We start from the raw sequence: 26,203 nt of genomic DNA on the forward strand, positions 1-26,203 counted from the left end.
GGAGCGGGAGTGTGTGTGTGTGAGGGAGCGGGAGTGTGTGTGTGTGAGAAATAAATATTTCTGCCATGACTCTTCCCCAAGTTGGACATGTGCCAGCCTGTGAGTGAGTAACTACAATATGCAAACATGGATGTTTCTATTAGTGATTTTTGACATTTGTGTACAGAGACACACACAAGCTGTGTGCGTCTACACTGTGTGTGTGTGTCTGTTTTTAAAATGATCTGAACACTCCAGTGTTTAACAACACCTTTAATCATTACAGATGTGGTGTGTACACACACACACACACACACACACACACAGGTTTATTTTAGACATATAATATATTCAGCACACACACATTAATTCGCGTTGTGTTAGTCAGGACATTTTGTGCAAGAACTGTAAACACATGATGATGAATCTTCTTATCAGCCCAGACACACAACACACTTGTATAAATGTCAGAGGGTCACACTGTGCTAAATTCGGCTGAATGTTTGTTCAATCTCAAGGAGTCTCCGAGGGCGGGGGTAAGTAAGGAGCAACACACACACTCTGTCCTTCTGTTGCGCTTGTTGCCTCGCTCTATTCCTCTTGTGTGCTTGTGCACGAGAGTCGCTCTTTAAGGGAAGGAAGGAGGTGCTTGTGCACTGTGTAGTCGTAGATCAGCTGACGAGAGAGAGAGAGAGAGATAGAGAGAGAGAGAGAGAGGGGAAGGAAGAGAAATAGCGAAGGAACTGAGAGAGTAACAAAACGAGTGCTTTAGGGAAAGGGCGAGTAGACGGTAACGGGAGGGTGGGGGAGATGGGGTGCAGTGGGATGAGCGCTGGACAACTGATGTAAAAAAAAAATTATTAGATTAAAGATCGAAAGAGGAAAGAAGGTGCGTTACGGTCGGTCTGTTTCTCTCTCAAATGATCTGTTTGTTTTTACCTCTCCACTTTTGCGCTGTTATTTTATGTCTATTTTCCTCTCTGTTTTAATGTCCTACTTGTTCTCTCTCTCACTTATCTGCTCTTTTTTTTTACTCTGACTTTTTCTCTCTTGTGTTTTTCACTTCTCTCTCTCTCTCTCTCTCTCTCTCTCTTTTTGCCTCTTTTTATCTTATCCTCGGAGTCTTTCTCCCTCTGACTCTATTGGATTATATTTCTCTCCTTTTTCCCTCCTACTGTTTCTCTCTCTCTCTCTGCATCTTTCTCTCTCTCTCTCTCTCTCTCTCCCCCTCTGCATCTTTCTCTCTCTCTCTCTCTCTCTCTCTCTCTCTGCATCTTTCTCTCTCTCTCTCTCTCTCTCTCTCTCTCTCTCTCTCTCTCTCTCTCTCTCTCTCTCTCTCTCTCTCTCGTGCTCATACTAAATGTGTGTCATTGTTGTGTGTCCAGGAGCCGTAGAGGCCGGAGAGACGTCACGCTGGACAGAGGAAGAGATGGAAGTCGCCAAAAAAGGTAGTGTTGTGATTTCCTTTTTTTGTTGATTTTTTTCTTTTTCTTTTTCTTTCCTAATCTTATGTTTTTTGGGAAACTCCTGCACACAAATACATGTGTGCCTGTATTTGTGCCTGTGTGTGTGTATGCGTGCTGCAGACCTTTGCCTGCAGCTGTGTGTTCGTGCCACACGTGGTGATTCACGGAGGAAGTTAATGTGCATGATGAATTGAGCTTCCAATAAAGATTACAATCAATCACTCACTAAAGGTTGTTCTGCAACCTTGCAGCTTAAGTGGTGGGAAGTTCCACACATTTATAAAACTGTAGCATAAACCCTATTTTGAAACATGTTGAGGTTTTGATTGTTCTTTTTGGGTTTAGGTTTGAGCAGCATGGCAGAATCTTGTTCTGATAGAAGTCAGTAATATTTTATTACAACCTCCTTCCTTTCCACCCTTTGCTTTTCTTTTCTTCCTTTTATTCATCACTGGTCATTAAAAAAAAATAAAAATCATGCAGGGATGTGGGTGAATCATCTCTCTCTCTCTCTCTCTCTCTCTCTCTCTCTCTCTGTCTCTGTGTGTGTGTGTGTGTGATCTCATAACCTTAAACACTGTAAATCTGAAATCATAGTGTTTTTTTTTTTTAATATAATTGATCCAATTTTGTGTTTCATTAGATTTATATTTTATGTTTAAATGTAGTTAAATAGTTTTTAAAAAAAAAACTTCTTACTTAACCTGGAAGATATGTAAAAGGAAAGGTACTAATGCCCCAGCACGTTATACGGCATTGACAACGTATTCAGAGAACCGCGTTAATGCCCGAAGTGTTTGGTTATGTTACTCAGCATAATGGTTATGTCAGATTTATGACCTGGTGCTGATGCTGTTTTACTTATTACTGATTACCGTGTACATTATGGCCAATACTCTCCTGACACCTGTCACATCACCATGTTGTTTTAGTCTACTGAGTTTTCCATATCTAGTTTGTAAAAAACACACACACACACACACTATGCTTGTTGGCAATATTTTACAAACCGCAATCATCATTTTCTTTCTTTATCTTTTTGCCTGTTTCCTCTTCTGTGTTATAAAAGCAGAAGTTGCAGGGGAAGTGGGGAAACACTGTGTGTGTGGGTGTGTGTGTGTGTCACATGTACACACATTAATATTGAAGAAACAAGAAGGATTTCCTAATGGGGTTCCACTGTTCGAGACACAAACACCGGTGAAAATGTTGGATTTAGTGCATTAACCTGATGCCCTGTGGGCTTCTATTTAAGATAGAACTGATTAAAATTTGTAGTTTGTCCTTCACATCTCCAGTAGATTTACATTTATTGTAATTCAACATATTACAACATGCACAGGAAAGAACTGAAAAGCTCAAAACTGGTGTATGACAGGCGTCTAATGAAAGCGAAGAGCAAGAAACGAATCTGTACAAAGAGACTCTTCACAAAATAAATTTAAATATCTGTTCTGTAATCAAGTACAAGAATGTTTGTATAAGGTCAAATGCTTAAAAAAACTACATAAATCTACCAATTCTAAATATTTCAGGCATGAGAATACACACATTTTGCGAATGTATCTTATGAAACTTTTTTTATTATTTTTTTAAATTCTGAATATAAGAAAGAAATGTTTTTTGAGAGAATCTCTACAATGTGTTTCTACACCAGTACATACGTCTGATTTAAGGTTTATAGCCATTTCTATCTGGAAATCTGTTGAATTCGTGCTCGAATACACGTGATGTCATGTTTGTACTGAGTGTGGAGAAACTAAGCCGCCTTTAAAGTTAAACCGTCACAAAACTAAAGCAAAGATTTCATCGCAGGGTTTAAATGACAGCCCTCGCTGATAGTCGCACAATTGCATAGTAAATGAATGTCACTAGGTCGAAACTAGGGTTTAAAAAAAAAAAATAACCTTTGCACCTACTGTGTGCCCAAGTCAACACATCCGTTACAGCCAAGCTGATTGGAGGATTAGCCTCAGGAGAGGGTATTACAGTAACTAGGTGAGACTTGATACTGCGTATATATTCCATGGCAGCTCTGTGTCAGAGGGTTTGTTTAGACTTTTTGCTTGTCTGTTTATCTGAAACAGTTGTCACTATACAAAAGAAACTTGGCAGTAAGTTTGGTGTGCTTTAGCCACAATTATGAAAATCACACCAGCGCATGCCCTTAGACGAGCCTTTGTGAGGAAAGGAAAGAAAGGATTTGCCTCAGTCACTTTGTCATGCTTTACCAGATTCTCCTCATGTAACTCATATAGAGTGTTTCCGTCTTTCTGCAGGGCTGGTAGAGCACGGCAGGAACTGGTCGGCCATCGCTAAAATGGTGGGCACCAAGAGCGAGGCGCAATGCAAGAACTTTTATTTCAACTACAAGAGGCGGCACAACCTAGACGACCTGCTCCCTCAACCCAAACAGGTGAATTGTAGCATTCTGTGCAAGTGATTCCTTCTTTATACAAAAGATGAGCTTTAGATCATATTTAACACGGATGACAGAGGGTAGTGTCGGTGCTTCCTGTGTGAAGTTTCCTCTTGGGCTTCCTCTAAAGGAAGATCCGCTACTAGGTGGATTGGCGACTTTAAATTGCTCAGCTGCAAATACGTTCTCCGGATCCACCGACGGACAAAAGCGCTTTAATAAACAGTTTATATTCACTGCTTCTGAAGCAAGTGAATGTTTTTGGTGTTTGTTTATTTTTTTGAATAAGCATCACACAGTTTATTTATTTAATTATTTGTTTTGTGTTTTTTTTCCTCCAACAGGCAACCAGACGCTTGCGTGAGCGAGATGCATCTCAGTGTGACAGTGTGGCCACCGTTTCAGCCGACGATGAAGACGAGAACCCAGACGACAGTGAAGGTGAGAACAGAAACAAACTTCGCCTCGCAAAGAAAAAAAAAACCACAAAAAAAAAAAAAACAGCTTGACTCAAGTCAACATTGAAACTCCTCTCTGAAGCACACAGAAAGCAGCATCACAACTGCTGCTGATGTTTCTTTTAATAAACATGAGAGATAATAAAATAAGGTCCAAACAAGTAGCAGGAGATCCAGAGAGAGGATGATGAGTGGAAGAGAGAAAGGCTCTGGACTCATTCTGAGTGCCAGTGTTTGCTCTTATATAAGTGTGCTTTGGCTTTAAAGACTCTAGAAAGCACAGTGATGGGAACACAGAGTTCCTGCTTTGCTTGTTTGATCTGGTGGGATGCCTTTCTCTCTTTATCCCTTTTCACTACCATTTTTTTTTCTTTCAGCTACACAGCAGTATAATTCAGTCCCAGATCTTTTCCTCTTTGTCTACCTTTCCATCTGTCCCATTCTGCTGTGTCATATTTCTACCATTCTATCTCAATTTCTCTTTTTATTTTCTGTTTAGCTGTTCTTTGTGCAGTTGTCTAAGCAATTTGAAACGAGCTGTTTTGTGTTATTTTGTCATAATTTGTTGTATGTCTGTGTTGAGATTTTCACACTAAGCCCAAAACATTTGTTGCATGCACTGAAAAGTGAAAAGGATCCACCGAGCATGTTTAATTTTGTCCAACGTCCCAAACCGAATCACTAAACGTGACAGCGAATCCTAAACAATTCAATAACTTAAAGTCTGACCTGCTGAACACCGAAAGACTCGACTGACCTGAACACTGGATCACTGCACATCGGATGAACTAATCTAAAAGGATTAATTGACTCCCTCAGTGCTGAACACGAAGGGCACGAATCATGAGAAGAAAGATGTGACTCATAAACAAGATCCTGACCTGCTGAACACTGAAATGATTCACTGACTTAATGCTGAATCACTGAACACGATTGATGCCAAATGAAGTTTTACACCGAAATGATTCCGTGCTGTACTTTGACATTTTTTTTCTTTCTCGGCTGTAACCAGGTGCGGATAACACTTCAGACACGGAGAGTGCACCATCGCCTTCTCAGTCTGACACGTCCAAGCCTTCTGAGTCACAAGCACCGGATCAGGAAGCTACTACCACCAAAGTCCCTAACGCAGATACCAAAGCCCAGGAGCCCTTCAACGAGCTCCAGGTAAAAATGGAGAAAAGTCCAGAAGGAGCAGCCATAGTGGACGAATCCATGGTTAAGGACGAGGCCCAGCTACACCCTAAGAGCGAACCTCAGGATACGGAAATGACAGGAGGAGACCGGGGAGAGGTGCAAGTAAAGACCGAGCCGGAACTGAGGGAGAAGGAGAAGCAGAGCGAGGAGGCACATTCAGACAACGACTCGAGTGCCACATGCAGCGCTGATGAAGACGTTGAGGCAGAGCCAGACAGACAGAGGTAAGACATCGGAACAGTTCATTATAGTGCCCTGTAATATACAAGATGGATATATGGTTATACACATTCTGTAACATCATTATAGATATAGAAATATAGAGATAGTTTGTTGGAAAATTGGACTATAATCAAGTATCTGCAATAGCAACTATTAAACAGAACCTTCTGTTATGGTAGGAACTCATTATAGTCTGTTTTTTTTTTTTCTTCTTCAAGGATGTTCTCTCTGGATAAGCCATCGATTCTCGGAGGCTCTGGGTCAGTGGTGGTCACCTCAGGCAAGCAGGCTCCGCTCAGTATGCAGCAGCTCCAGCAGCGTGCTGCCACCATCCCACCCATGGTCAGTCCCCCTAGTTACCTCCTTCACTTCCCTAGCAGCTCTGCCGCCCTGGCCAGGCCCAGGGACTGGGAGAGGCTCGGACACAGAGCCTCACCCCGGCCACCCCACCACGTGAGTCCAGACCACGAAAGAGAAAAAAAGAAAATTCCAATCAATTTTGTTCACAATTCTGTCATTTGAATCAAGAATGATCATGCTTCCCTTTCCTTCCCTTCTATTTGTACACAAATGAAATGAAGGCAAGCTGATTTCCCACATCGCTGTGGATTTCCTGTTACTTTAGATGGATCGATCTTTAAGAGTGAACAATTATGACCTCTTTTATTATTACTGCTGTCATTGAATCAAGGCTGCTTCTGAATCAAGGGCTTCAAGCCTCCTGGGGTCTCAGTGATTTAGTGTAATGTGAGCAGTGATGGGCTGCACCACAAAATGTCATTTTGAAATGATGTTCTTTTCTCATCCCTTTTCTGAAATGACTGAACCGTCAATATGTAATGATTATTACTGGTTATATAATGGAGACATAGTTTTCGGTTCTGACCCAGCACGGTCTTTTTCAGGTTGCGGGTCCGTTCGGGGCAGCCGGTGTTCCTGTCGGAGCTCCTATGAGCGGCTTAACCATGTTCCAGCACCAGATAAAAGCTGTACATGAATCTGCACATATGGAGGACAGCCAGAGACAAGAAGCTGGAGAGATGGACCGTAGGCCACGCTTCATCACTCCAAGCCCCACTATCCTCGACCGAGATGGTAAGAGAGTTTGGAGATTGGATGTATATTATAAACTGGTATTGATAAATAGTTTCTTTGTGCTTCCTGTAGGTATCCTGTAAGTATAGATTAGATCAGTTTAAGGAGGGGGCATGAAAAAGGGAAGGACTCGGGAGAGTAGAGTGGGTGGAGACGCTGCTTCAATGCGGAGCCGGTAGAAGACGATGTGATGAATTGCAGTGGTGCGAGTGGGTGTCTCTGGTCTGTGTTCATCTGTCGATTGGATGATTTCTCGGGTGTCTGACTCAGTCTCGGTCAGTTCTGTTTTTTTAAATACTGACCAAACTGGGCTGAGACAGAGAGAAGGAAAGTTTATTTTATTCTAGTTTTTTTTTTTTTTTTTTTTTAAAAAGTTCTAAAACGGTTCTTGAGAACACACACTCCTTCTGAGAATCAGACACTGACATAATGTAATGATCATTATAGATAATTAATACTTTAAATAAAAGCCACAAAGAAAGCTTTTCCTCATGGGCATTAGCCAAATGCCCCCCACCAGGTCAGCTGTCAGATATCAGGGACATTTTGTCCTCAACAAGATTAAAAAGAAATAAATAAATATTTTCAAAAAAATGCCCCCACACACAGAGAAAATCTGGTACACTGTGTATTAGTCCACAGCATTTTGCTCTTTGTTTTTTTTTTTTTTTTTTTTTTCCTTCTCCTTTTTCTTGGACTGCTTAAGGCTGTGTGGTGTCTCTTTGCTTTCCCAGACTTATTTAGGGTGGAGGAAAACATGTCTTTCTGATTCTGGAATGATGGTCAGGGCTTTCCAGGGCTGTGAGAGCAGAACAAGAGCCAAAATAAGAGTCAGGGAGGGAAATGTTGAAAGGCTGCCGTTTTAAATAAATAAAAAAAATAACAAAAAAATAAAAAAGCCAGACAGGAGCAGTGAACCGAAGGAAACATTGGGGCATGCAGGCACTTTCATAGCAATGCCTATTAGCCAAAGGGCTCCAGTTATTCAGGGTCTTCTGTTCCTGGATTTTTTTTTTTTAAATCACACATCACTGGAGATAGCAGAGCTTCTCATGTTTATGCTTCACGTTGAGTATTAGAACTATAATGATGAGCCTCATTTCTGACTGTAATTGTCTCTTGATTATGTTGTGTGTGTGATTGATACGCTCTCCTCTTTTGCCACAGGTAAGCCGTTTCCCTACATGTCATACGATATAAAGCTGATGGAACAGGAGGCTCACGCTGCAGGAAGACCAGGTTCACCCTACAGACTGTCTCCCCGAGAGCCAAGCAAAGCATCGCCCCAACCCGACCCCAACAACCCCGCCCGCTACAGCGTCCCACCAGGTGAACTCTTTCATCCTTACCTTCACTACACAAGGTCCCTCAGTTGGACTTCATGCGTTTGAGTACAGACAAATTCAGTGCGGCTGTAAAACCCTGAACCTGTGGTGTTAGCAGCATGAGGAAGGTCTCACGACGAAGGCAAAGAGATTACAGACTTTATATATCACCACTGTGAAGGCTTATTATTAGGTTATATTTTGTTCTACAGCACTGAATAAAAGAGAATTTTTTTTTTTCTTTTAGATAATTATAATGCATGTCATAACAGAAGGAAACGCCGCACACATCACATCATGCCGTCGTTAATTATTTTCCTCGTTGTGTTTTATTCCTTACTTACTGTATTATAATTGGAACTAACTCCATCTTCTTTGCCAACGATAACTCCGTTACCGTAGCCGCTTACATGAGGTCTTTGTGAAGATGGAAACTGAAGGATTTGACAGTAAAATATATTTTTTATTGAAGAACATTCAGAACCACCCACACGATGTAATTATTCTGATCTTAAATCAGTGGAAATTCTGAAGCCAACAATGAACATGGTCGATATTTTTTCAGTCCTCCCTGTTCCACCTAAGTGGAATTCATCCTTTTATATTCTTGTCTCTATTATGTATAATTAATTGGCAGTCAGCAGACTTCAGACGTAATGTTTCACTTCAATGTACAGTACAGGATATATGAATTAATTAAAAGTTAATAATTTAGAGGACCTTTGCAGCTTTTGTGGTTACTTGAGTCACCTGTCATGGAGTGAGCGATTTTCTTATCGATGTATGTGACTAACACACACACACACACACACACACACACACACACACACACAAAACTCCCACTGGTATGTTATTCTCCTTGGACCAGGTTGCCATGAAGTATGTTTGTGTAATATATATTAGCTCTAAAATGTTTCCCTAAGTAGAATCTAACAGACTTAGCTAAGTGTTTCCTTTTTACAAGCTACAAAATAAGGTTAGTCTTTACCAACGGACTAAAGAGATGTAGATGGCAAAAGGTCGCTTTTCGTGCCTGTGTCTTTCTGCATCTTGTAGTTTTGTGTAAATGGAAGAGGTCGATTTTGTTCCTTGTTGGCTGTCAGCTCCCATTTTCTCTCTGGTATTTTTGCACCCATGTCAGTTTGAGGAAGCAGGCTACTTGGATCACCGTCAGTCAAAATATATTTCAGGTCAGAGATGAAGAGAGTTTTCACAGCAGTAAAAATATAAGAGAATAGTTACTTGGCTTTATTAGGACGATCTGTATACAAAGTATTGGGATGATACGTATACAATAAATTTAGCAGGAAAAAAACGGTAAGGGACATATTTATACATAGTACATGTGTTTTATGCTTTTATATCTTGAAATAGTTTTTTAAACAGTATGTTTTTAAATATCATATAGATTAATAAGTATTATTAAAGGTTATTGTTGGAATGAGACTTGTGGAGGGTACCGTATGCTCCTCAGCAGAGATGGGGGACTCGAGTCATATGACGACTCAAGTCAGACTTAAGTCGCAAATTTGAGACTTGCTTGACAAATATTAAAAAAAGACTCGGCTTGACTTTGACATGACATTCATGGCTTGAGACTTACTTGTGACTTGCACATGTGTGACTTAGTCCCACCTCTGCTCCTCAGTTGCAGCAGGGGTGTAGATTGTATTTAGGCGATGTTATCAGTGTACTTTCTTGATCCTGTCACAAAGAGGTCTTCGTGGACGAGCTGGAGTTCATCTAAGATCTCGCTTTCCTTAGAAAATGTATGCCATGTTGTGCAACAGTGCATCATCATTGTAATCCCTCCTGTTGTTCCTGCAGTCCTGCAGCCTGCTCCTAACCAGGTGGTCCAGAACCTTCCTGAAGGAATGCGTATGCCGTTTGCCCGCCACAGGCCCCCCAACATTCCGTCCCCGCCTCCGCTCATCCCTACATCCAAACCCTCGGACAAACCCACCTTCATCCAGGGAGGATCCATTTTGCAGGTGAGCTTAAGAAAGAAAGAAAATAGAGAACATTAATGGCAATGATTAATGCACTTCAAAGTTAAGTGAAAAAATATTTTTATAGAAACACCATGAAAATTTGCACAGTGTGTTTTGATGTACCGCGGTGCTGTTGAATGAATGGCATTTTCTAGGATTTTGCAGGGGCAGTGTTGAATTTCTTTCTTTTCTTTTTTTTTTTTTTTCCTTGCTAATCTGATACCTGTGTTTCTGCTCATGTAGGGAACGCCAGGCACGTATCTGCCCTCAAACACTCATGCCATGTATGGGCCAGAGGGAGCTAAGAGCGCTGGAGGATCCATCTCTCTTGGCCTGCCAAGACAGCAGGACCTTGCCAAACCTGGTGAGAGAGTCAGAGAAGGAGGGAGGGATGGAGCAAACGGGGCAGGAGTTAAAGTCTCTGCCCTGAATATCTAGTGCCAGGGAATTCTTTAGTGTTTTTTAAGGGAAGGTATTAAAAAGGAATTTGCACCTCTGAATACAGTAATATTTATATAAATACTGGTTACAATTTATAAATGAGTCCTGTGTTCCCGCTTTCCTCATAGTGATTACAGTTCAGTAAATATTAACATAGACAAAGTAACACCATTGCAATAAACTAAGAGGAAATTTCAGTGATTTGCACAGTCAGGTTTATAAGAACTGGGTCATGTCTTCTCTACTCCTCAGTGTCCTATATAAAGCAGGAGGAATGTTCACCGCGTGGCCAAAGTGCTCAAGCTGAAGGACTGCACTCCAGGGCACAGTATGAAGGAGTAGTCCGAGGTGACGCGCGCACACACACACACACACACACACACACACAAACACACACACACACACAAACCATGTACTACACCAGAAATATTCATTTAAATTCCACCAAAAATCTCTTTTAAAACAGAAAGACTTTATTGCTAATTCCATTTTAAAGCTAACAGCCCCGAACACTACTCACGGTTTCTGATGTGATTATCCAGTGAGTTCACCATAATTCTCAAAACACACACAGCCCATTTTTTTCATATTTTCTCTTTTTTTATTTTTTTAAGAATCTATAGAGACAAATGTTTAAATTATGCGAATCCTAACTCTAGTACCATGAAATAAAAGCTCTGAACTCTACTCTTATCGTCCTGCTTGTCTACAGACTCAGGAACATTTCATACCTTGTGGCTTCCAATCCATATATAAACACCTTCCTAAGTATCATATCATGTGTTCTACTGATGCATCAGCCAGATCCTAACTTCATTTCTCTGTCTTTTTTTCAGGAGGGCCGATGCATAACATCCAGGACCTGACAAGAGGGTCTACAGGAAAAGGCCCTGATGGGCTTCCACTGAGACCAGGATCCATCACACATGTACTTAAGGATTTAATACATATTGTATATATTTATTTATATACACACATGGACAAAATTGGACATAAAATCCATGAGTTTATTTTTTTAAATAATTCCGTTGAAGCATGGCTGAAAAGCAATATCTGACTTTCATTGGTTAACATTCATAGAATTTATATTTATTATTACTTTTGTCAGATTAAAGATTTTTCTCTGACCATTGTGAGTTTTTCTTTCATTGACCGAAGGGTACCAACAGTTTTGTCCACGTGTGTATATGTTTGTCTAATAAACTGATAGCCAAGGCTAGATTTCTTGTCTGAGGTGTTTAAATTATTTGTATCCTCACATGTTTTGTGATGTAGGGCACCCCAGCTCTTCCTCAGTCCAGCATACCGACAGATCTGCTGAAGAACAAGCTGACTGCTGAGGACCTGAGCAGTCCAGAGAAGGCCCGGGGCGAACCACTGCCTAAAGGCCACGTCATCTATGAGGGCAAGAGTGGCCACATTCTGTCATATGATGGTAAGTCATGGCATTTTATCATTGTCTGCTTTAGTGTTATTCAGGTACAGAGGGAAAGGGACTGCGACGAATGTTCGTAATTTTATATTAGGTTTGTAAACCCAGTAAAAACAGTATGTAAACACAGAGTATAAGTAAAGGAGTGTTTTTTTTGGGTTTTTTTTATGTCCACAGCCATTAAAAACCCCAGAGAAGGTACTAGAAGCCCTAGGACAGGACATGAGTTGAAACGCACATATGAGATGATGGACGGTACCAGAGGACATCCTGGAAGGGAGGCAGCACCTTTCGAGGGTAATGAAGCCTCCACACAAGGCTGTTTCAGTAATGATATTCCAGAGGTGCATTTTGTTTCTTATTTTTTTCTTTTTTCCCCAGGTTTGATTAGTAGGGCACTGCCTAGAGATGGCTCACATCCTGACTCCAAGGAGAGGCCTATACTCCCAGGCTCCATCATGCAAGGTTGATTAAGAGATCTCTCTTGATTATTAACTGAGCTGTAGCTGATTTTGTTTTTTGTTTTTCATAGAATAAAGAAAAGAATTAGAGATTAATGCTTATGTTTACATGCTTTCATGATCATCCACAGCTAAAGTATCTCTAAATATTTTCTTTTTTTATACGTTGTAGGGACTCCGCGAACCGCTGCAGACGCTTTTGACGAGGCCAAGTATTGTAAGCAGATCAAGAGGGAAAGTCCACCGATTCGCTCCTTTGAAGGTGGAATCACCAAAGGCAAGCCTTATGAGAGTGTGAACACTATTAAAGAGATGGGACGCTCCATTCACGAAATTCCCCGTAAGGAAGTCCCGGAGAGCCGCAAGACCCCCGTCATGGAGGGATCCATTACTCATGTAAGCACTTTCTTTCATTTTGGTTTGGTACATTTGGTTGCTACCAAAACTTTCTAAGGAAATAAAAAAAAGGACTCTTTTCTTTTTGAGTAGACCAGAAAGTGACACAGTAGTGCATTTGTGTGAATATTTTCTTTCAGGGCATCCCTCTGAAGTATGAGAGCAGCGGCCCCAGCCAGTCTGCCATCAAGCACAATGTCAAGTCACTTCTTACCAGCCCAGGAAAAATGGATGACTCCAAAGTACAAGAGCGCATTCGACACACATCAGTCGTCAGCTCTACGTCAGTCCTGCGCTCCACACACCAGGAGGCCAACAAGGCTCAGCTCAGCCCGGGGATGTACGAGGACGCGAATGCACGCAGGACACCCAACTACCCCAGCAGCTCCATCTCCAGAGGATCACCTCTGCTGCGGGCACAAGAGGGTACAATGCCTATTACTACTTCTTTCCTCTTCTTATTGGATGCACATTACACAGTATTTATTTCTTTTCCTGAGAGAGAGAGAGAAATCACTTGATGCCTAGACAAGTTATTATTACAAATGCTTCATTATGAATAGGCATCTGCTGCATTTTTGAATAAAGAAACGCTTTCTTTTCAATCTATGGGCGAGGGGAAGTACTACACTGTGTAATTCAGTTTCCTATTTTCTCCCTTTTATTAGGAGGCATAACTACAGGAAAGCCTGTGTCCCATGAGAGAAAGAGCACACTGACACCAACCCAGAGAGACAGCGTCCCAGCAAAGTCCCCCGTACCCGGAGGCGAGCCGCTAGCTTCTCATAGCACTTTCGACCCACATCAGGTGTACCGTGCCCACCTGCCACCTCATTTGGACCCCAGCCTTTTTCACCACCCAGGTATCCCAAGCACAAATATAATCAGTTTGTATACAAGTGATATTTTCTAATGTCTGTTTTACAGAAACGGTTAAAAAATAAACCTAAAAGTCATTAAAAAAAGCAATGTTAGAAAACTCCCCTGTCTCATTGTGAGCAGGAGATGAGACTGTTGTCTTTGTAAACAGTATTAGAATGATCTTGTTTGCTTGTAAATTACCATGAGGGCAGATTCATGCATTTTAGTGGTTCTCGATCTCTGTGTTGCACCCCCCAGTGGGTCATTGAGATAATGCAGGATGTTCATTTTTTTTCTGCTCTAAAATAATTACTAATATTTATAATCCATCTTTATTTAAATAATACTATTGATAACATGACTTTAAATGTTAAATTTGTAATTTAATCACCTTTTATAATTAGTAACTCCTGGTTTTAACACTAATGCCTGCTGGGGAATTAGAATTCTAGCTTTTTTCTCTATCATTCTATGTTTTGGTGTGGGTTTTTTTGTCTCTCTCTCGGTATCTGGAAATCCACTGTTGTTGTTCTTGGCAGCTTACATGTTCCAGCGGCAGCCGTCCCCCACCGGTTACCCCAGCACCTACCAGTTGTACACCATGGAGAACACTCGACAGACGATCCTGAACGACTACATCACCTCACAGCAAATGCAGGTCATCCCACGGGCCGAGGTCGCCAGAGGCCTTTCGCCCAGGGAACAGCAGATCGCCATGCCATACCCTGCTGGAGCCAGAGGTGAGGGGTTACATGTTCCCTGAGAGCGGGTTGTAGTCTGTAGACCTTGTGCTCGTGTGAACTAGTGGCAACCTTTTCCAGACGATCAGAAGCAAATGACCTTGAGGACAAAAGAGAGGAAAATTAAAGCAAAATAAATGACTTTAGGGCTGAGGCTGCTCCTAGGGCAGATTTGCCAGAATTTGCAAAAAGAGCGTTCATTTTTAAATATTTTAGAAATTTTTGAATGCTATGAGTCCCAATAAAACAAGTCTTTAGTTTTCTTGTTGTCATGTATTATGTAGTTCATCTATATGACAAATGAATCCTTTTAATTTACACAAAATATGGGTGCAGTTGTTTGAGTGGAGACTCTGCCTTTTGGATCTTATGTTGCCTAAACCACTATTCCACACTGCACCATAACTAACCACAAACTAACCAGAACTTGACGTAATGTAATGTATTCTGATCGGCTTTCAGCCCTAACCTTAGTTCTAATCTATAAAAACATCGTCTAGTATCAAAGTATAGTTCATTGTTCATTCCAAATTGAAAGGCTGCTCTACTGTAGAAGCTCGTAGAAGCGTCTGGCTCTCGAGTGCTAAGTGAAGTGTGAGTCCTGGTTGTGGTTGCTTACCCTTTGGTCCCTTTGCTTCTGTCTGCAAAAGGTATAATTGATCTAGCCCAGATGCCTCCCACCATCCTGTTGCCTCACCCTGGGGGGACAGGTTCCCCTAACTTGGACCGCATCCCGTACCTCCCTGGACCTCAGCCCCCTTTTCCTAGGGTTTTCAACCCAGCCTCCATATCTCCAGGTGAGGACCCCATCCCAACTCTTCCAATCCCTGCCCTTTCCTCAGATCCCCTCCTGTGTATGTAGCGCCTAACCTAGGTCACTTCCATCTGCTGTTCTCTGCTCTTCCCCCCTGACTGCTCCTGCTCCTGCTCACCTGCACCTGTTCCTAAAGCCAGCTTCACACTTCACGTGAAACTACTGGTCTAGAATCAGCTCGATTACTCACCTCATAATAATAATAATAATGCAGCGTAAGATCATACTAATTTGTGTTTAGGGGGCTGAAGCATTTCTGCAAGTGTTTTTTTCTGTACGTTAGTGGTGGATTGTATACTGTTGAAACAGCACAAAACTGGGCTGTTATCATCTCAGTAAGAAATCTGTTTATACCTGGGGTGGTGGTTACTGGTCAAGATGTTTCTCTTTTTCTTGGCTCAGACTCGTCATTGAAAACCACATAGCCAACATGTTGTAACATTAAAAAAAAAGAGATAAAAGGTACTAAGCCCCACAGAACAAGAAACATGTCAGTGGTTAGTGTCGCCCCAGTTAGACAAGCCTCCTATTTCATTCACGACATGCAAGCTACTCCTATTAAACTGCGATAATTAGTAAATAAATTGTACTTCAAAACATATAAAAAAAAAAGCGTTAAAATGAAGTTGCATCGCTCAATTACAAAATAACCACATTTGAGAAGAACCCAGAAGATTTCTATAGAGATTTCTCTAAAAATGTGTCTGCAGTCTGTAGCTTCACCACTAACCACAAAACTAGAGTAAAATCAACGATCTGGATTGGTTTGACGTTGATAATCAGGGTGCTTCAGTTTCACTCTCTGAGCTTTCACTACTTTCTCTATGGAAAAAGTGTGGTACTGGTGGTCTGAGGGTTATGCGGCTTTGTCAGCTGGTTTCTGACAATAGCATGATGTTCTCTAAATAAGGTCCTTCATCACCGAGTTTTCAGGTCTTCTCTTTTATTTATGTGCCGTTTCTTCGATGTTGAGGTAATCTCAGCATGCAGAATGTTTGAGCTGTTTCTAAAAGTCAAACATTGTAAACTAAAGTCAAATAAGACACCTTAATGCAAATGCTGCTTGAAATGAATTGTAGCCAAGGTTTAGCATTTTGCAAATGACTTCTGGCTGATCGCTAGAACTATTTAATATCGTTAGTCATGTCAGCGTGCAGTGTTTAGTGCAGCTAGAACCTACATTTATAAATATTTATTTAAAAACTACAATTGCACTCAAAATCGAAAGGATTTTTTTAAGACCTTTCGTCTTTTAAAGCCCAGTGTTAGATGATGATGTGGGACGCGAATCATTTTTTGACACAACCTGTGTAGTAAGTGTAGCTAGTGTTAATGATGAACACATCAGTCTAGTATTTTTTATAATGACAGGTTTGTAAATGGAGACCTAGATGGAATCCCACTTGACTCTAAGAGTCGTGTTTCCAGTTATGTATATTCATATATACGTAGCATAAAGAACACACGGTTATGGCATGTCTGTAAAGTAAAACTACGTTACAGTGTTTATTTTTGTTCAGAGGTATTTTCGATGTAGAAAGTCTTCAGTTTTCATGTGTAAAGTTCAAAGTAAATCCATAGCAATACTGCAGTACTGTCAGTTGCTTTCTAGCTGCTAAATGCCTCCTTCACAAGGGCTCCTGCTTTCATCTCGCATCTCAGCAATGTCTTGTGATCTACTGTGTGCCTTAATCAATGCAATGACATTATCAACTTTCCCAAGCTTGGCTTAATGACCAGGAAGTACTCTTTTTTTTTTTTTTTCTTTCTTCTTCATCCTAATAAAATGCTAAAGGACATCAGTGCTTATGTATCTGTCCTATGTTCCTTTGTGTGTGTGTGTGTCTGTGTCTGTGTGTATGTGCGCATGCACATGTCTTTGTCTGTGTTTTTCTTTCTCACAGGACACCCTGCACATCTCGCAGCTAGCGTGGAGAGAGAGAGGGAGAGAGGTGAAAGAGAGAGGGAGCGGGATCGTGAATACCGAGAACGGGAAAAAGAGAGGGAAAAGGAGCGAGAAAGGGAGCGCGAGCGCATGGCAGTCGCTAACGAATATATTCGTGGAGGTGAGACAAAACAAAACATCACACTAATTCATTCTGATTTACTGAATGAATGAACAGCTTTAAGTTTGTTGGTACCATCATGTCTGAAAGACTACTAAGCTCATAACGCTGTTCCATTTTAAAGGCGGTTTAAATAAGTGTGTGTGTGTGTATGTGTGGCAGCTCCAGAGCGGCCTGGTAGTCGTGGTTTCTTGCGTTCCCCGTCCCCTTCAATGAGGTCACAGGAAGGTGTCGTCCAGCAGAGGCCCAGCATCTTCCAGGGCACAAAGAGCGTCATCACTCCTCTGATGTATGCTCCACATTACATACATACATACGCGCGCGCACACACACACACACACTTCTACCATCCAGAAGAGAACGTGGGGAAAAACATCCTGATTAGTGTTAATATCATACCATTTTGTATTATCATAATAATTGTAATTGTATCATACCATATAGTATAATAATGTATTATGTCCTCAAACACCTTGGGGGGGAAAAAAAGAACAAAAACATTTTAATTTATTGAAGAATTAGGACAGTATCAAATTTAAATACTATTGTGACCTTTGACCCCCGAGCAGGCAGATTTCCCCTGCCGCAGCCACTGCACAGACTTCCTCCCGCTACAACACAGCCGCAGATGCCTTGGCTGCGCTGGTAGATGCTGCTGCTTCTGCACCGCAGATGGATGTAGGGAAGGTCAAAGAGAGTAAACATGACACCACCGGAGCCCGTGATGACGAGGTGATCCCCTCACGTGCCATGTCACTTCCTCCTGGGAAAGCTCCACTTCCTGTGTATCCGGAAGGAGGAGGAGGGGCAACAGGTGGCAAAGATAAACCACCTCCTACAAAGTCTCGCATAGAGGAAGAGCTGCGTACGCTCGGCAAGACCACCATCACCGCAGCCAGCTTCATCGACGTCATCATCACCCGTCAGATTGCGTCAGAAAAAGACTCGCGTGAGAGGGGCTCACAAAGCTTAGACTCCTCAGGAAGTTGTAAGTGGGAGATGACCTGTTCAGTATGTTTATTCTTATTTAAAGTACTAATTTATCTGATTTCTAAACCATCCTGCCAATATGAGCTACTGAGCTATAAATACTTATGTTTCCTGAATGTCAAACAAATAGAAAGATTGTGGAAGATTTTACTGTATCTCTCTGTGTGTGTGTGTGTGTGTGTGTGTGTGTGTGTGTGTGTGTGTGTGTCTGTGTGTGTAGTGTCATCGAGCCGTTATGACGGACAGACCACTGGGGCCATCGAGGTGATCAGCCCAGCAAGTTCCCCGGCTCAGAGAGAGGAGAAGAATGAAAGGTCTTTCTCTTCAGAGAAGAACACTCAGCCAGCTACAGGTGAAGCACCCAAGTCCTAGAAGATCTAGATGTACACTTATACAGTATACAACAGCAATACAGTGTATTACTGATGCCACATTGTTCAGACAGATTTGTTTGTTTAGAGAAAAAAAAGATGGATAAGAAACTTAGTTTGCTCTTTCTCTCTGCCCACCTCAGCTACACTGAGAGGATTTGATACCGGTCGCTTCAGGCAGCAGTTGGAATCGGGACCCACGACAGCCCCACCACAACCTACACAAACTCATCGTGTCATGACCCTGGCTGACCACATCTCGGTAACCCAACAAACTCAAACATAGTGTGACGATCATTTGTGCTCACTGTACATTTTTGAGAACAAGAAGTCAAACTCTGTATTTTTGTCATGCAGCATATCATAACGCAGGACTTTGCCAAGAATCAGGACCCTCCTCCTTCCTCTAGCTCTTCTTCCTCGTCTTCGTCCATATCCTCGACATTCCAAAACTCCGGCGCAGCAGGCAGCAGCGCTCGGTCCAAAGGGCCTAACCGCTACAGTCCGGAGAACCCTGTTAACCCCACACACCATCAGAAGCCAGCCAGCCGAGTGTCCCCTGAGAACGCCTCGGAGAAATCCAGATCCAGGTACTGCATGGTGCCATAGTAGGTGCCTCATTTCTTACTGGCCAATGTGATCACAGTTTTTGTTGAAAATGTCAGCTTTTCCTGAAAATTCTCTCAAACGTATAGCATTAGAAACATTGTGGTCACAACACGAGCATTACATCAGCAAATCCATACTGGAAACTGATGGAAGCAAAGTAGTCTGTCGTGTGTATAAAGATTAGTATTTGTATACGTATATCAGTGTTTGTGTGTAAATAATGTCACAAGTAGTTTCTGTTTTGTGTACCGTCAACCCCAGTGTGTACATAAAGGCTGTCAGCTATGCTTGTTATTTTGAAAATTAATAGATTCCTGATAAAGTACAAAACATCTTGAAGACTGTAATAGAAATTAGTCATATTGAGACTATAAACTGAAACTGTGCGTTGCAGGCCAGGTAAATCCCCCGAGCGTGCCGGTGGCAGGGCTGTTGAGAGCTATGAGCCCATCTCCCCTCCACAAAACTACTCGGGACTAGAGAAACAAGAGAACAACCTGATGCAAAGCCAGAGGCGTGAACAGGATCTTGCAGAGCAGAGGTATACCTGCTTGTCCCTATAATGCACACAAGCCAGATAATACCAGTTATTTCCTGCTGGACTGTTCTGGTGACTCTTTAGCTCCAAATCATGATCATGACATTGTTATTTTTGATGGTACATACAGATATCAAAGCTGAGCTTGAGACCTCTGCTATAAAGGATGTGATTGGAGAAGGATCTGCTGTGTGTACCCTAGATGTAGTTTAAAGCATAGTGTAAGCCAGACACTGATTGATGGACCCCTATTATGCATCAGAGCAGTGTAATCTCATCCCCATCAGCCTTGCCTGGCATCCTTAGTGGAAACTTGGCTTATTCCCCAAACATTCCCCATACTCCTGTTGATCCAGTAATCTGTTTTAACCTGTAACCCTCTCTGCCCTTTCTCCGGTGTCAGAACGGACTCGCGCTCCCCAGGCAATGGCAACTATCTGCCTGCTTTCTTCACCAAGCTGGAGAGCACCTCCCCCATGGTGATGTCCAAGAAACAGGAGATCTTCCGCAAGTCTGATGTCGGTAAGGGTTTCTGTTTTCTTTCTTTCTCAGAACCTTCCATTTCCAGAGTTTGGATTCAGTGTTAAGTAGCTGCGTTTTCCTCGTGGTTCAGTTTCTCAATCAGCCACGACGGGTTTGGTGTTTAACTTTTGCTTCAACACAATATGGCCATACTGTATGTACTATGCTATACTATACTACACTACACTATACTACACTACACTATACTACACTATACTACTCTACACTATACTATATACTACATTATACTATACTACACTGTACTATACTACACTATACTACACTACACTACGCTACACTATATACTACACTATACTACACTACACTATACTACTGTACACTATACTATACTACACTATACTACACTGCACTACACTATACTGTACTATACTACACTACTATACTACACTACGCTACACTATATGCTACATTATACTATTCTACACTGCACTACACTATACTGTACTCTGTTACACTGCACTACACTACGCTACACTATATACTACATTATACTATACTACACTATACTGTACTATACTACACTACACTACGCTACACTATATACTACACTATACTGCACTACACTATACTGTACTATACTACACTATACTATACTACACTACGCTACACTATATGCTACATTATACTATACTACACTACACTATACTGTACTCTGTTACACTGCACTACACTATACTGTACTATACTACACTACGCTACACTATATACTACATTATACTATACTACACTGCACTACACTACTGTACTATACTACACTGCACTACGCTACACTATATACTACACTGTACTGTACTGTACTATACTACACTATACTGTACTATACTACACTATACTATACTATACTACACTACACTATACTATACTGTACTATACTACACTACGCTACACTATATACTACATTATACTATACTACACTGCACTACACTATACTGTACTGTTACACTGCACTACACTATACTGTACTATACTACACTACGCTACACTATATACTACATTATACTATACTACACTGCACTACACTACTGTACTATACTACACTGCACTACGCTACACTTTATACTACACTACACTGTACTGTACTATACTATACTACACTATACTGTACTATACTACACTATACTATACTACACTATACTATACTACACTATACTATACTGTACTATACTACACTACGCTACACTATATACTACATTATACTATACTACACTGCACTACACTATACTGTACTATACTACACTGCACTACGCTACACTATATACTACACTATACTATACTACACTATACTGTACTATACTACACTATACTATACTACACTACGCTACACTATATACTACATTATACTATACTACACTGCACTACACTATACTGTACTATACTACACTACACTATACTGTACTATACTACACTACACTATACTGTACTCTGTTACACTGCACTATTTTGAAATGTGTATCATAGTGTAGTACAGTATAGTGCAGTGTAGTATAGTAATTTAAGCATGTTACTCTCATGCCTGTGTTTTTGATTATTTACGTGTAACCTACATAATTTAGTTGTTACATCATATGCAGTGCAAGATAAAATCTTATATTTCATTTGATATGATGTTAGATGCCGACATGTCCTGGCTGACATAACATTTTGAAGTAAAGATTTGTGTACATTTGTCAATAGCAAAGATTTCCTATACAAATGAAATTATTACAATTTCATAAAAATCTTTTTAAATCCTAATCTTTAGTCTCTTTTCTTTCCAGGTAATACACAGCCAGGCACAGAGATCTTTAATTTACCAGCAGTAACAACCTCAAGTAAGTAAACCGAAGCACTGGGTATTTTGTCTACATTGCTACACCAACACAAATAACTTATATTGTCCACTTGTTAGTTGCTAAGGACATGGTTGTTAATACATGTGTACTTTCATGTCTATTTTTTTCTCCTTGAATGTGAGAAGTTTATTTAAATTCAGAGTTTGAGAATTGTATATGATGCCTCTATCTTCACCTTTTTTAGGTAATGTGAACTTTAGGAACCACTCGTTCAGCGACCCAGCCAGCAACCTTGGTCTCGAGGATATAATCCGTAAAGCTCTGATGGGGACTGTAGATGAGCGATCAGAGGAGCAGACGCAGCAAGCTCAATCTGTAGCTTTAACTGCAGGAAGTAACTCTGAGGGACGACAGGAGGCCAATCCGTCTCCCAGCACAGGTAGATATTGTAAGGAAAACACGCACACATGCACTCGCACACACCTTTTTATTTTTATTATTTCATGTACATACCCAGTCCTTGTTCTTATAAATATAATCTTTTACATGTGAACCCAACTCGCTTCAGTCCAAAACTTGATTTAAAAATGTGAAATAGTCTTTAGGTAAAAGTGATCTATTTATTCATTTATTTATTTATTTATTTTTAATGATCGAATAAAAGCATCAATCACATTGAATCTGTCATCTGGTGGCAATCCAGTTCAGATCAGGAGTATGATCTATATAGACTAAAGTAAGCCACAAAACCACATCTAAGCATAAATTTTGCATGAATGGGGGGAAAAAAGAGAGTTGTTTTTGCATCAGATGTCTGATTAAGATAGCAGAAAAACTCTAGTTAAAGTGTTGGGCTACTGATCAGAAGGTTGAGTTTAAATCCAAGGTTCACTAAGCCTCCAGTGCTGGGCCCCTGAACAAGGCTCTTACCCAAGGCCTCTCTGAATAAGGGTGTGTTCCAAATGCTGTAAATGAAATAAATAAACCTGTTATTTAGTGCAGATTTTTTGTAAATGTTTTTTGTGCAAGATTTTGTACCTGCATTTGCTTGTTGCAGTTAGTCAGTGGTTTTTCTTCCCTCATAGCAGCGAAGCAGAAACTCCAGAGCAAAGCGAGCAGTAGGAAGTCCAAGTCGCCCAACCCAGGCCAGGCGTACACAGGCGGAGAGCGACCATCCTCTGTGTCCTCTGTACATTCTGAAGGAGAATATCACAGGCAGGCTCCCAGCTGGGCTTGGGAAGACCGGCCCTCATCTGCAGGTGAGATCTCACTGTAATGTTCCTGAACATCATAAAGCAAAGCTGTGGTGATTGATAACAGTTTGAATGAATTGACTGTCTCTGTGCTCTCCAGGTCCAATGCAGTTCCCTTATAACCCTTTGACCATGCGCATGTTGAGCAGCACACCTCCCACCTCCATGGCCTGCCCTTCTCCCTCCATGCAGTCCCAACAACAGCCAGGAGGAGGAGCCAATGCTCCAGCCCGCGCCTGGGAGAGGGAGCCACCGCTGCTCTCAGAGCAGTACGAAACCCTGTCCGACAGCGACGACTGAGCTGGGCTATGAACCTTCACCCTTTCGACCTCCCTTCAACCCCCTTCCCCGGTACCTCGGGTCACCGAGAACCGTGTCCCTTTCAGGGCGGCCCAGCTAACACATGTCCCACTCAGTGCTAACTGTGAGTAGGGATTGCCTGGGGAGGCACACTTGCTTCTGGTGCTTTTATTTCCTCTTGTGCTTGTAGAAAGCTTTGCGAGGGAGCCTCGGCCTAATCGCTCAGGATAAACCGTGTCCAGAAGCTTTATTTTGCCTGTTTGTCAATGAGCAAACACAAAATGTTGGAAAAACAGAAAAGAGGATGAAGAACTTGAAATATAAAGACATAATTGCTTCAAATTTTAATTTCTGTAAAGAAATACTTTGTCTTCAAATGTATGTAAATAGAGTAACCTTTTGCAGAGTGAATTTTTTTTTTGTTTTTTTTCCAGACTTGTGTTTTATTATTACTTTTTAAATCAGATCCCTGCTGGTTTAAGATTATATAGAAAGTTCTTGCTCTCAATGTGAAAAGTGTGGATTTTCTCCCAAGCCCTCAGTGGCAGGGCGCAGCGTGAACTTGAAGCTGAAGCACCAAGAAGGAGAGCATTTCAATCACATAGCCTGCCTTTGTAGCACTGGAGGCACCAGGGCCACCACAGATTTTGTAAACAAGCATTCAACTTGTTACATGGGTGCATGAAAAGAAATAATAATGATAAAAGAAAAGCGTTTGCGTTTTTCAGCCCTGTAGAAAGATCTCCATTTTGGTTCCCGTGAACAAGTTAAGAACACTGGTGTCGGAGCCGAATGTTCCGTCAGTGAACAATGAAAAATCAGTTGAATGTTTTTTCCTCCCCAAATACATGTCCTTTTTTTTTTTTTTTTGCTCTGTGGTTAGAGGAAACTCACCACAGTTCTGGTGTCTGCTTCAGAGAGTGGCTCTGTGTGGTTACAGACAAGTGCTTATGTTCTGCTGTTTTTCTTCTTTGTCTCTCTGCCAGAGAACACCAGAGGAAACTGTTTCACTTTAGAGAGGTTCTTGGTTTAATTCTCATGGAGGAGAAATCAAACTGTGATCTTCCCTCTTTTATCTTCTTCACTTTTCCCCCCTCTCTTTTAAACGCTCAAGTACATGCTGTTCTGTCTACCCGGCGAGAAAGAAAAAGAATAAAAAACAGGCTTCTGTTTGTCAAACCTCTGCACCACTGTTGCACTTTTTGTTTTCACTTACTAACTTTTGACAAGCGTACTACCTGTAATCTAAGTTATTGGAGCTTCTGCAGAGGTCTGGACTCTTCAGCTTCGTTCACATTTTTGCAATAATCCTCGTATCACAGAATTATTTAAAAAAAAAAAAAACTTGCCACAGTTTTTCCGGCTTGTTTCACACATCTTCGCTCTAGTCTATGGTACAGTAAGGCTGTTAAAGTTGCTGCTTTGTAGTGGTGGCTTTCACTTCTAAATCATCTTGATGTAACAGACAATAAGCTCAATTTCAGTTATCCGCACAGTTATAGCTGTATTTTCTATGACAAGACCCTAAAAAGTTTCAATCCGTAGTGCAATTTGTTTTTCTGTTCTTTCGCTTTGCTCAAGTAACTAAAACCGTGTGTGTGCGCGTGTGTTTTTTTTTTTTATTATTATTATTTTGTTATATTTAATTAATTTCACTTATGAAATATGAAAAAAGCCCTAGAGCTCATGTTGAGATTTTTTTTCCATCATTCGCAACATCATTATTATTCATCCTTTTTAACGGGATGTAACGTGTTTACAATGGCATTGACAAAAAAGCAAAAAAAAAAAAAAAACAAAGGTGGTGAAACTTGAATCTTAAGAAAAAGAAAGTCAGTCATTGCATCAGTTAGTCTATTTTTTTTTTTTTTTTTTTTTAAGTCCAACACCATGCAGTGGTAACTTTTTTCTTCTTTTGTCCTTTTGGAATTGAGACTTGAAATAACCCATGTATCCCATGTTGTTGGAAAGCAATGTTTGTATCGCACAATGTCTCTTAAGTAGCCAATTACAAAATTTTCAGACCAATCAATAAAGTGGATTAGCGCTCCACCTTTCTGAAAATTTACTTTGTCTCCTTTCACCTTTATTTTCAGCATGTCATGGGGCTTGTCAAATGGCGTATGTTTTTAAAATCAGGCTTTAAATCCACCTGCCTAATATCATCTACGTGCCATTAAAACAGCTTTGACTCGTCGAGGTATGGACTTCTGAAAGGTGTGCTGTGACGTCGGACACCAAGACTTTAGCAGCAGATCCTTAAAGGTGGGGTGTAGGATGTTTGAAAGCCACTGTTGACATAAAATCACCAAAACAAACACGCCCCTAACCCAAATGGGTCCCACCCCTGTATTGAGAGCTCCGCCCACACATACATACGTAACCCAGGCAACTAATGGAAAGAAATGTGTCTATCATAGCTGAAGGGAAGAACAATACGATTGCAGATAAACAAACAAGCAAA

General features: G+C 41.1%; 1 protein-coding gene across 16 annotated transcripts in view; it reads left to right on the top strand.

The window, feature by feature from the left end:
* The window catches only part of ncor1 (nuclear receptor corepressor 1), a 67,797-nt gene extending 41,990 nt beyond the window's left edge, over positions 1–25,807 (top strand). For 3 of the 16 annotated variants that reach the window (XM_060862843.1, XM_060862850.1, XM_060862845.1), the window contains 32 exons: positions 1,365–1,427; positions 1,791–1,826; positions 3,725–3,861; positions 4,209–4,305; positions 5,335–5,743; positions 5,960–6,194; positions 6,647–6,836; positions 8,004–8,165; positions 9,989–10,152; positions 10,396–10,516; positions 10,846–10,941; positions 11,430–11,521; positions 11,869–12,028; positions 12,203–12,322; positions 12,407–12,490; positions 12,659–12,882; positions 13,023–13,308; positions 13,551–13,745; positions 14,283–14,483; positions 15,134–15,280; positions 17,202–17,363; positions 17,526–17,652; positions 17,930–18,351; positions 18,574–18,705; positions 18,868–18,986; positions 19,082–19,314; positions 19,728–19,874; positions 20,275–20,393; positions 22,172–22,225; positions 22,431–22,634; positions 23,272–23,445; positions 23,540–25,807. In XM_060862843.1, the coding sequence (XP_060718826.1) occupies positions 1,365–1,427; positions 1,791–1,826; positions 3,725–3,861; positions 4,209–4,305; positions 5,335–5,743; positions 5,960–6,194; positions 6,647–6,836; positions 8,004–8,165; positions 9,989–10,152; positions 10,396–10,516; positions 10,846–10,941; positions 11,430–11,521; positions 11,869–12,028; positions 12,203–12,322; positions 12,407–12,490; positions 12,659–12,882; positions 13,023–13,308; positions 13,551–13,745; positions 14,283–14,483; positions 15,134–15,280; positions 17,202–17,363; positions 17,526–17,652; positions 17,930–18,351; positions 18,574–18,705; positions 18,868–18,986; positions 19,082–19,314; positions 19,728–19,874; positions 20,275–20,393; positions 22,172–22,225; positions 22,431–22,634; positions 23,272–23,445; positions 23,540–23,739 (5,312 nt within the window). In that variant the 3' untranslated portion in view covers positions 23,740–25,807. The remainder of the gene's footprint in view (positions 1–1,364; positions 1,428–1,790; positions 1,827–3,724; positions 3,862–4,208; positions 4,306–5,334; positions 5,744–5,959; positions 6,195–6,646; positions 6,837–8,003; positions 8,166–9,988; positions 10,153–10,395; positions 10,517–10,845; positions 10,942–11,429; positions 11,522–11,868; positions 12,029–12,202; positions 12,323–12,406; positions 12,491–12,658; positions 12,883–13,022; positions 13,309–13,550; positions 13,746–14,282; positions 14,484–15,133; positions 15,281–17,201; positions 17,364–17,525; positions 17,653–17,929; positions 18,352–18,573; positions 18,706–18,867; positions 18,987–19,081; positions 19,315–19,727; positions 19,875–20,274; positions 20,394–22,171; positions 22,226–22,430; positions 22,635–23,271; positions 23,446–23,539) is intronic. The other 13 variants (XM_060862849.1, XM_060862853.1, XM_060862846.1 and 10 more) reach the window with 12 other exon arrangements.
* The last annotated feature ends 396 nt before the right edge of the window (positions 25,808–26,203 follow it).

This window comes from Tachysurus vachellii, chromosome 26, assembly GCF_030014155.1.
Source record: "Tachysurus vachellii isolate PV-2020 chromosome 26, HZAU_Pvac_v1, whole genome shotgun sequence".
Classification (NCBI taxonomy): Eukaryota; Metazoa; Chordata; class Actinopteri; order Siluriformes; family Bagridae; genus Tachysurus; species Tachysurus vachellii.